This window comes from Ictalurus furcatus, chromosome 12 (genome assembly GCF_023375685.1).
Source record: "Ictalurus furcatus strain D&B chromosome 12, Billie_1.0, whole genome shotgun sequence".
Classification (NCBI taxonomy): domain Eukaryota; kingdom Metazoa; phylum Chordata; class Actinopteri; order Siluriformes; family Ictaluridae; genus Ictalurus; species Ictalurus furcatus.
The window spans coordinates 11294462-11304828 of record NC_071266.1 but is presented as its reverse complement, the minus strand read 5'-3'; the positions used below and the strand labels follow the sequence as shown (position 1 = coordinate 11304828).

The following is a 10367-nucleotide window of genomic DNA, read 5'->3' as shown; positions in this document are numbered from 1 at the left end:
GGAACATCAACATTTCCCTTAGATCCCTGCTGGAAATAAATAAATAATAGAAACCCTCATAGAATTTTAATGGGTTAATGGTTATATTGGGAATTGTATTGGTGTTAATGGAAACTGTAATGGTCCCTGTGTGTCTCTACTGGTAACTTGTTACCCTCTATTGGTGGCATGATATGTCTAATAGATACCATTAAGAACCAGTAATGGTAATGGTAATGATTTTAATGGTTAGCTGATGGTTTGTAATGGTATGTGCAGTGGAAACAGTTAGAATTTCTATGATGGTTTCTATTGCTTTGTGTTGGGGTTTTTTTTCAGCAGGGATGTGTTGTTAAATTTCTTATAAAAGACTTACAACTGAAATTACACTGTAATTACACGTAGCCTAGACTAATTACAGTGGATGCCACCATTTTGTGAAACATCAACATTGTTATTAGACATATTCGACAAGACTGGGCTGTTTATATGATTATGGATTCAAACATTTTTGTTGTTGATAAATAACAACCCAATGCAAAATAGAAGCATTTTCACTTTCAGAACTTTGGACCCCGCTGTACTACGTGCACCGCAAGCTCATGTTTGACAATTTTGTAGCTTGTGTTGTTCATGCATTGCTAGGTCTTATCCCGGTTTCGCTGTGGTTGTGGTGGTGGTAGTGGTGGTGGTGGTGGTGATGGGGTTGTTATGCAGTGAGAGATGGGACATGAGCTCGAATCAGACTGCTAAAGTGTTTTCACAGCTAGAGCTGCTGTCCCAGTGGGCTTTCCAACAGGAAGTGGTCTCCCTAACAGATACTTCCCCTAAAATAACACATAACACACACATTAATCGCACAACAAACCTCCTGGGGAGGGGGATAAATCCTGTGAGTTGTGTGTGTGTGTGTGTGTGTGTGTTTGTGTGACTTATGTTACTGTAATCTTTTGGGTGAGGCTGAGTTTGTTGTATATGTTGCACCATTCTTGTTAAATTGTGTGTTAATGCTGTAGCATTTGTGTTGCATCGTGCCACCAACAAACTGGTGGACATTTGTAAATAATCTCAGCTTCGCCTCTTCGCCTGCCCTCATTACCCCGAATCCTTTTGGATAAACACGCAGAGGTCCGAAGGCCACCTCGGGGTCGTGGTGGGGGTGAGAGGGGGGCTGGTATGGGTTCTCCGCCTGTCAGGGTCACAGGAACTGGGACTGGCCACTAATGGCCCCTGACATGGGCTGTTTCCTGCATTGTGGATGTCAATAGCTTTAGCCTCTAACCCTTCCCCGGCGCATAAGTGGAAAAACACACGCAGACCACACTGCAGCGGTGAGGGTAAATCTTTTCCCTGTGTGTGTGTGGACCTCTGGAGAGCAAGAAAAACAGACTGATAGATCGTTTCATCATTACACCATGTGATCTCATTGGCTGAAAAGCAATATTTCAGGCTATGTATTGAGTGTTAGTCGTTAATAAATGTCAAAAATGGACCCATTGTCAGCAATTAACTTATTAATTTGTAATAAGTTTGCTCATTTCTGGATCGGAATTGAAAAATTTGACTATATCACGAGAACAATCAGATTATAATTTGATGTCATAAAGAATACCAAAAAAAGTACATAAACTGAAAACTTAAAATGTTTAATCACGTTTTCTTAATTTTAATGTCGAGAAATTCATAAAAGAACATTGAACCATAACTGAACCATAACCATAACTCCACCCTCTCATTTTTCAGAGGACAATAAGAGATTTGTTATCAATATATTCTGTTGTGTATTTTTTTATTACAAGGAAAGGAGGAGGGGGAAATGTGAAAAGGAAAGCAGCAGAAATGATTTAATTAAAAAAGAAAATTAAACAAAATTAAAGACACTGTGTCGTGCTGTTAGAGGAAAATCGTCAACGGCGGGAAGGTGTGATGAAGCAGAGTTGATTAATTTTCTACAACAGCACCATACTGAGTGTTTTATTCCTCTTATACCACAGCAAATTTTCAACAGTTACAATTTCCATTCATTAATAAATAACGTCATACTTTTTTATCCATTTGTAGTTAGGTTTAATGTCCTCTCACCAGTCTTACTTGTTTCTCTCGCGCTACCAGCTTAAGCATATAACTTCTTCTGTCCTGAAGACTTTCCCGTGTCAGAAATGTTGCAAAGAAATGCAATGCTTTAGTAATTAATTAATTATTTAATGCAACTTATTCATTTAAAATCAATAGACCTAGCACATTTTGTATTAACTTTTGATGAATAAAGCCTGCTATTGGATTCAGACTTTTAAAACTCTACCCCCTAAAACTCTCTCCCAGCGCTCCTGAGGGAGTCCGAATCCGACAGGGTACTTAACACTCTCAGACATGCTAATCTTTCACACTCCACATTACAGGCCATTACTGCAGCTCATTGAGTGGACCAGGCCAGGTGTCGGCCTCCATTGTGCTCAAGTGTGAGTTTTGCTTCTCAATGGATCAACTCTCACGCATTTCCCCCCTGTGTGTGTGAAACACGACCCTGCCAAGTGACCACTGACATGCAGAGTGCGTTTAATATGGCTCAGGACGGCCATGATGCATTCACTCATTGTGTTTCAAAAGTTCAGGGGTTCATTTGGAACCTGTGCGTGTGTGTGTATATGTATGTGTGTGTGTGTGTGTGTGTGGTGGGGGATCAAGATCAAGACTTTGACATTTCAAAACTTTTAATAATTGTGTGTGGTTAAAACTCTGAAAGCAATGACAAACAGAGATGTGAGTTTGTGAATAATGTGATCACATATGAAAGTGCATTTCACATGTTTTCACAAGGTGCATTTCAATCCATTAGACCCTGAAATTGCTCCCGTGAACTAATCACGTGATATCACGTGAATAATATAGGATGCTTTATTAAAGTAAAGTAAATGCACCATCCGAGAAAATCACATCTGAAAACGTGCACTATGTGTGAAATCACAAGAAAAACTTTTTTAAATATCACGTTAAAAAACCTTAACCATGTGGAAAAAGAAACATGAAAACAAATGTGGCAAAAATATCACAAAAATAAATGAATTGTGAGGAGGAATCATGTGTGAAATTAAATGAATCATGTGAAACATTATACGTGAAAATAAATTCATCGTCAAAAAAAAAAACTAATTTGTAAATATATGAAGCATGTGGGAAAAATATATAATTAAAGAATCGTGAAAAAAATGTGTAAATATTTATCGTGGAAAAAAATAACATTATGTGGGGGGGGAATAATCACATTTGACTATAAATGAATCGTGAAAAAAATGAATCATGGGAAAAGATTGTATATGAAAATACATGAATAATTGTGTAAGAAAATCAAATGTAAATAAAATTAAGGTGAAACAAACATACGAAATGTTAAGCGGCCAGTCAGATCATGTTAAAATGAATCATCTGAAAATGACTCATTTTAATGATTCATGAATTGTGTGATAAAAACAAAGCACATTGCGATATACTGTATGTGAAAAACGTGTGAAGGACAAAAAAACATGTCTAAGAACTACACACTTTAATCAAGTGAGTTTTCACGTGTTGACTTTTCTGTACGTTTTCATTTTAAAAAATAATAAATCCTCAAAAGCATCAGGTACTTCAACGTCAACTGTTGTTACAGAACACTGGGACTTCACCTCGGGTAGCTTCCTGAGTCACAGATCTACTCTTGCGTTATGCATCTTTCAGATCGTAGTTTTTATTTTTCACACTGATATGAACTCGCACTTCAGACATGAGTCAGTGCATACATGTGTTTGGGCGCAGGAGTGTAATCTGTGATCGATAGTATATAAGTCAAGGTGGTGCCAGAATGAAAAAAACAACAAAGAGGGAGAACAACAAGACCAAACATGACGGCTCTGTGTGGTTTAGATGTATAAAGGTGTGAGCGTACTTATTTAGATGACTTTTATTAACATTTATGGTCTCCAGTATCAGGGCATTGTTTTCTCGGTAACATGACAATCTGCATTATTTTTTTGTCTTGTTGACTGTTTATAGCTGCTAGAATGTAAGTGAACTTGTTTCGTGGATGTTCCACAACATTAAACATAACTATGAAACGGATACAACGTATGACGTGTCAATCTTTAATACATTATACAATGAAATCGTTTACAAATTGCTGTGGTAGGCTATAAGAGAAACAAAACTCTTTGGGTGTGGATTATTTTCTTTTAACAGCAGGCCCCGCCCCATTGTGTGTTACTCCTCACATACGTATGACTGTATGTAGCACAGCATAAATGTGAAGTAAGGGAAAGGGGGGACATGAAAGGAAAATGGTGCGCTTTTGACAGAATAACATAAGAAGAAGCACGAGAGGCGGGATTTCAGTCAGGGCTGGTAGGCGGAGCTTACAGTATTTATATGAAGGACTAAAGGACCGACAAATTTCCTGTCAGCGCCATGAAGAGAATCCTTAATCTTTACTAACTTCATGAAGAAAATGGTGTCCTTTTTTCATCCTTTCAACCACCTTTCACTGCAAAAAGACAAATTTTTAAACATTTCTCTCATATCGTATGTTTATAACATCATAAGGTTATGTTTTAGCATTGGGCAGCTTCAAGGAGTCAAACTAAATTCCTAACAAACCTAGAAACAGATGTGGCGGTGAGAATGAGAGCTAATCATAGTAATCGACGTCAAACAGTTTGAATTAAGATATGAGATAATACTGTGAGCTAGTGATTAGCATTGAGCTAGTTTGTATCATTGTGCTAGCTAACATTTGAGAGGTAAGGAACAAAGCTTCTGCATTCAACTAAAGGTTGAAACTTGTAATTTTGCGACCGCTGACCAAGAAAAAAACAAAACAAAACAAAGAAAATGCCCCTTCAGCAAGTAACGTCAAAACAAAATGGCCGCTCATGGCACGAACAGTAAACACAGCAACACGTCTTACCATTAATAAGTTACACTGTAGTACCAAGCTTTAGATCAGTGAACATACAGACATATTCGCTTATTAAATCTATAACACTGACTCTACAGCTCAGTGTCTTGATGAGGAAACTATACAACACTCAACAGCTAGCCGGCTAGCTTGTTGCTAACAAAAGAGAAACATGGAGGTATCTGCAGGTGTCCCACCTCCACCATTTCGTAGCTAGAAATCACCGTATTTCTGAGCTCCCACTTCCCAGGTAAGTCAAATGCATCCACAATACTTTACTGGCACTCTATAAAAACAGTGACCCCGCCTACTTTTACAAGTTACTACTTTTGTTTACGCTGCGTTCACTCCATGTTGGAATTACCATAATTACAATAACATGTTGTTTATTAATAATGCAGGCGTTGGTAATGTGTTGTTGCAAACCTAAGTAAAAACTCCAACTCTGCCTAACATTAAACTGTAGTTTATGTCTTTCGTTTATTTTCAGATTAATCTTGTATTAAGAAGCCATTAATAATAGTCAATTATGCAAATTATTACACGGAAATATTAAGAGATAACGACTTAACTACATTTTACTGCTGAAGCCGCCGCCATTTTGAGTGTTTCTGCATGACGTTTCAGCAGTCAGGTGGTACAAGTCGAAGCTGTCAGAAAATTTCTAGTTTATAACTTGTAATAATTATGAGTGCTACGAGGACGTGAACACTTTCTACATGTCGGAATCTTGTAATTGCGGTAATTACGACATGCCGTAAATGCAGCTTTATTCTGGAAATAGACTATCTCTCTGGCTAGGTAGCTATCAAATATCCTGCACAGTGCCATTAGAGGTCAATAGTACAACTGCGTTTTAGCAGTAATGGTAAATATGTACCATTTTATCGTAGTATTATAACATTATTCTTGAAATATTGCAACTTTTTTTCTTAATATTGAACCTTTTTCCTCATAACATGACTTTTTACTCAAAATATTATGAATTTATTCTCAAACTACAATATTACAACTTTATATACTTGAAATCTTGTATTTTTATTTTTTAAACAGTGACCCTATTCTGATTAAAAACTACACTGGAGGTATGACTATACACGGAATAATCCACTTTCGGAAACGTGCAGATTGATATCGACGTGAGAGGAGGTTCTGTTGTTGTTGTTAATTAGCCTTAGCTAAAGTTTTCCTCAGTTTCTTAGTGAAAGTGGAGCTAATTTACCATCAGGACCTGAAATCATTGGGATTTGTAATTAATGGATGACTTTTGTCTTTCAGTTTCACATTTTACATAAATGTAAAGTAAATCTAAAGAGTTCATAGGCTGTATTAATTTGACTAAAGACATGAAGCTGTACTTTTTTTTACCTGATTATTTATTTTGATATATATACATTGCACTTTGAGCTGAGGAAATAAATTGTATCACTTTAGTATCACTTCTGCTTTTTTATTAATGGTTATCTTTGATTTTAAGAACAATAACGTGATTATTAAGTGACTGTAGATGAGTAGACTTATTTAAAAAACAAAAAGTTTTCATTATTTTAACAATTGAATTGTTTGTTTTTCTTGTTTAGATTTTCTGAATAGTCTACACAGTTCTTTTGGAGACCTTTTGCACAGATGGTGGAGGTGTTTGTTTTTACACGTGTGTATTTGTGTATGAGAGAGTGTTTCAGATTTTAGTCACTAACCACAAAATGAATATGAGACACCTCAGTAGCTCAAAACAGGTGGCCTAAAAAAAGGCATTGGTTTCATCACCAGTGCTTATGAACATGATCAGAATTTTTTTTTTTTCAGGAGGATTGTGTAGACAGCAGAGCAAGAGGATTTCACAAGCACACACTAGGCAAAAACCCCACCTTTTTGTAATTTATTTGTTTATTTATTACAAGGACTCCAAAACACAGCTATACACAGCAGCTCATATCAAAACAACATGCATAATTCTGACACATTAATACTCACTCACTTTACTGCCATTCATCATCAGTCCTGATATATATATATATTTTTTGCTCAAATATGTAAACACAATAAATAAGAGCCATGATGTACATAAGTGCAGAATCACAATAAGAGACAATAACACAAACAAAATAATAAAAAGGTCTGATCCTGGTACTTCCATCCGCTATGCTGTCAAGACAGACGTGAGGAAAAACAACATGAGGTGTTATTTTGTTAACACATCTGTGCGTCCTGTGAAACAGAAATCTTTTTTTTTTTTTTAACACAACCAGTGTGTTCAGCACATACTAATCTAACCCAAAATAAGGAAACAAAGAACATGAAAAGCAGTCAGTAATATAGATGTAGATGTGACATGCAGAAAGGTTAAGATGGATAGATTGATAGATGGATGAATTTGATGTTGTGCAGTTCATCATAACACATTAAACACAATATGACACAAAAGTGTGCTGGATTAGTGATAACAGAGCCTTCTGACCACTCAGTGTCCATCTAAATCATGGAAAAATAGATGAATGGATTATATTTGGATGCTTTTTTGCTAACTCGTGATGTTCTTGTGCATCATAACACCAATTTAACACACATGCAACATGACACAAAAATGTACTAAAATCCTGGCAGAGTCATTTTGAGCACAGGCTCAGCCTGTTCATTCAGTCACTTCAGTCCATACGGATATTTACATATTTTTTTAAGCTAAGAGAAGTTCACGTGATGTTTTTTGAGCGTTAACTGGAGTGAAAGCTGGACGACTCGGACTCCGTGGACACCGAGGACATGCCTCCTTTCTTCTTGGCGAGGATCTTGAGACTGGATCCACGTCCGCCGGTGAGCGCGCGCCGCGCCGACTTCTTAAACTTGACCCCGAGAAAGGCGTAGAGGATCGGGTTGAGGCAGCAGTGGAAGTACGCGAGCGCCTCGGTGACGTAGATCCACGTCTCGAGGCCGCTCTCGAGCGCGCAGCTGTGAGTGACGACGCCGAGCTGCAGGAGCGTGTCGACGACGATGCCCGCGCAGTAGGGCAACCAGCAGGCGAAGAAGCAAGCCACGAGCGCCACGGTGGTGCGCAGTGCGCGCCTCTTCTGCGCCCCTTTGGAGCCGCGCGACAGCGTAACGATGATGACACAGTAGCAGACCAGGATCACGAGGCCAGGCAGTACGAAGCCGACGAGCACGTGCTGCGCGCGAAACGCCGCCATCCACGCGAGCGCCGAGTCAACCGGGTAGATGCGCTGGCACACGACGCGCGTCCCGTCCACGCCGCCGACCTCCTCTGCGCGCGCGAACGCCAAGTCAGGCGCAGTGAGGAGCGCCGCGGGGAGCCACGCGCCCGCGTACACCACGCGCTCGGACAGCAGGCGACGCGTGGCTTGACTGCTCGTAGCGTGCACAACAGCCAGGTAGCGGTCCAGGCTGATGAAGGCGAGCAGGAGCACGCTGCCGTACAGGTTCACCGTGTACACCATGTGCACGAGCACGCACATGAAGCCGCCGAAGCGCCAGCCGCTTGCCGCGTCCACCGCCCAGAACGGCAGCGAGAGCACGAACAGCAGGTCGGCTACGGACAGGTGCAGCCGGTAGCGGTCGGTCATGGTGCGCGACTTCCTCTGGCACCCCATCACCGCCACCACCAGCCCGTTACCCACAAGCCCCAGCGTGAAGATCACACCGTACACCGTGGGAAGCAAAATCCTCTGCAGGTCCTGGTTCCCCTCGCGGTTGCATGGCGTCTCCATATCAGCGCCGAGGTCTCCAGAACCAAAGTCGGTCTGGTTATCACTGACGAGGTCATCCCCAAATATAATGTGCTGCAAAACAACCAACCAACCAACCAAACAAACAAACAAACAAAAACTTTAGGGTTATTAGGTTATAAGAGCATGTGCATGAATAAGAGCATGTGCATGAATAAGAGCATGTGTGCGTACTTCTCTCACTCTAATCTTTATCTGTATATAAATCCCTAATGTTCCAGTTTTACAATCAAACACAACATGCATGAAACTCACCTCGTAATAAGACATCCTCCAGCTCTGATAAATCCTTTCTCAGACACTCACGGTCTCACTGACTGTCCACAGCCTCGCCACTACATTTAAATACGCCTCGCTACGCCGAAACCCCGCCCACTAACACAGCGCCACGCCCACAGACACGAGCCACTACAAAGCGTTTTCTTAACAAAGCGCACTTTTCCTGTTTTCGGTTTAAGAGACAGGTGCTGTTATTTGGATGCGCAGAAAAATATCCAGCACAGGCTATAAATAAAGGACAAGAAAACAAACTGATAGTTAGGTAGATAGGTACACACATACATACATACATACATACATACACACACACACACACACACACACACACACACACACGCATATATATATATATATATATATATATATATAAATTTTTAATATGCTTATCTGACAGAATGTTATTTTAAACTAGATAGATAGATAGATAGATATACCAGCGATATGAATAATTTCAGTGTTTTAACATCGCTATTTAAATTTTTACATTATTTAGCAATAATAGTTAAAAATATATATAATTTGCCTAGTGCTAAGTCCATCACTGGTTAAGGGGGGAAAAAAACCCCAGAAATTGTCCTGCCATAGCTGCTTTGTCCTGCTGTGGTTGTAAGAGCTGTGTTTCCACCCAAACCGCACCCACTACCCAGCAGGAAAGAAAAACACACCAAACTCACTGTCACTGTGTATTCATTACTGCACAGTACTGTAACATATTACAGCCTTATTTTTAAGTGTGCGTGTGTGTGTGTTTGATGCTATAAAATCCTGACAGATGTGTCTCTGATGTGACAAGTGTCACTCGTTATCCTAAAGATCAGGAGATACGTACACCATACATACATACAGGGCTTCTTAAGGAGTGTGTGGGCACACTGGAGTGTGTGTGTATGTGTGTGTGTGTGTGTGTGTGTGTGTGTGTGTGTGTGAGTGTGTGTGTGTGTGTGGGTGTGTGTGTGGGTGTTGGAGAGACAGAAAGTCCCATGATTATCTTTAAGCAAAGTAATACAATTACACTTCTTCTCCAGATGAAATGGTGGAAATGTTAGTGACAGATTCTTTCTCTTCAATCACTCATCTCAGACACATTGTATGATAATCCGTCGTATGGTGTGTGTGTGTGTGTGTGTGTTTATGTGTGTGTGTGTATGTGTGTGTGTGTGTGTGTGTTAATGAGGGGTGCTCTTTATCATGCTAAGGCCTCTCAGATGGGTGCTAACATGTTAAGAATGCATATAAGATCAGAGACTCGCTGAAGGATTGCTCATCACATCACTTACTTCTGCTTGTTGTAGTAAAAGAGACTCGACATGTATACACATCTTTATTTTAAGCAATTTGAATCTCACATACCTGAATATTAACCATATTTATATCGCTGTGCTGCTGAATTCTGGATTCTGATTGGTCAGAAGGTGTTGATGAATTTTCTATAACCGCATATTTAA

General features: G+C 39.7%; 1 protein-coding gene across 1 annotated transcript; it reads right to left on the bottom strand.

Moving 5' to 3' along the window:
* Positions 1 to 6720: 6720 nt before the first annotated feature.
* On the bottom strand, positions 6721 to 8951 carry cxcr4a (chemokine (C-X-C motif) receptor 4a). Its single transcript, XM_053638005.1, has 2 exons — positions 8899 to 8951; positions 6721 to 8697 (listed from the first exon to the last, which is right to left on the bottom strand). The coding sequence occupies exons 1-2, from the start codon at positions 8911 to 8913 to the stop codon at positions 7618 to 7620; spliced, it is 1095 nt and encodes a 364-aa protein (XP_053493980.1). The 5' UTR covers positions 8914 to 8951; the 3' UTR covers positions 6721 to 7617.
* Between the last annotated feature and the right edge of the window lie 1416 nt (positions 8952 to 10367).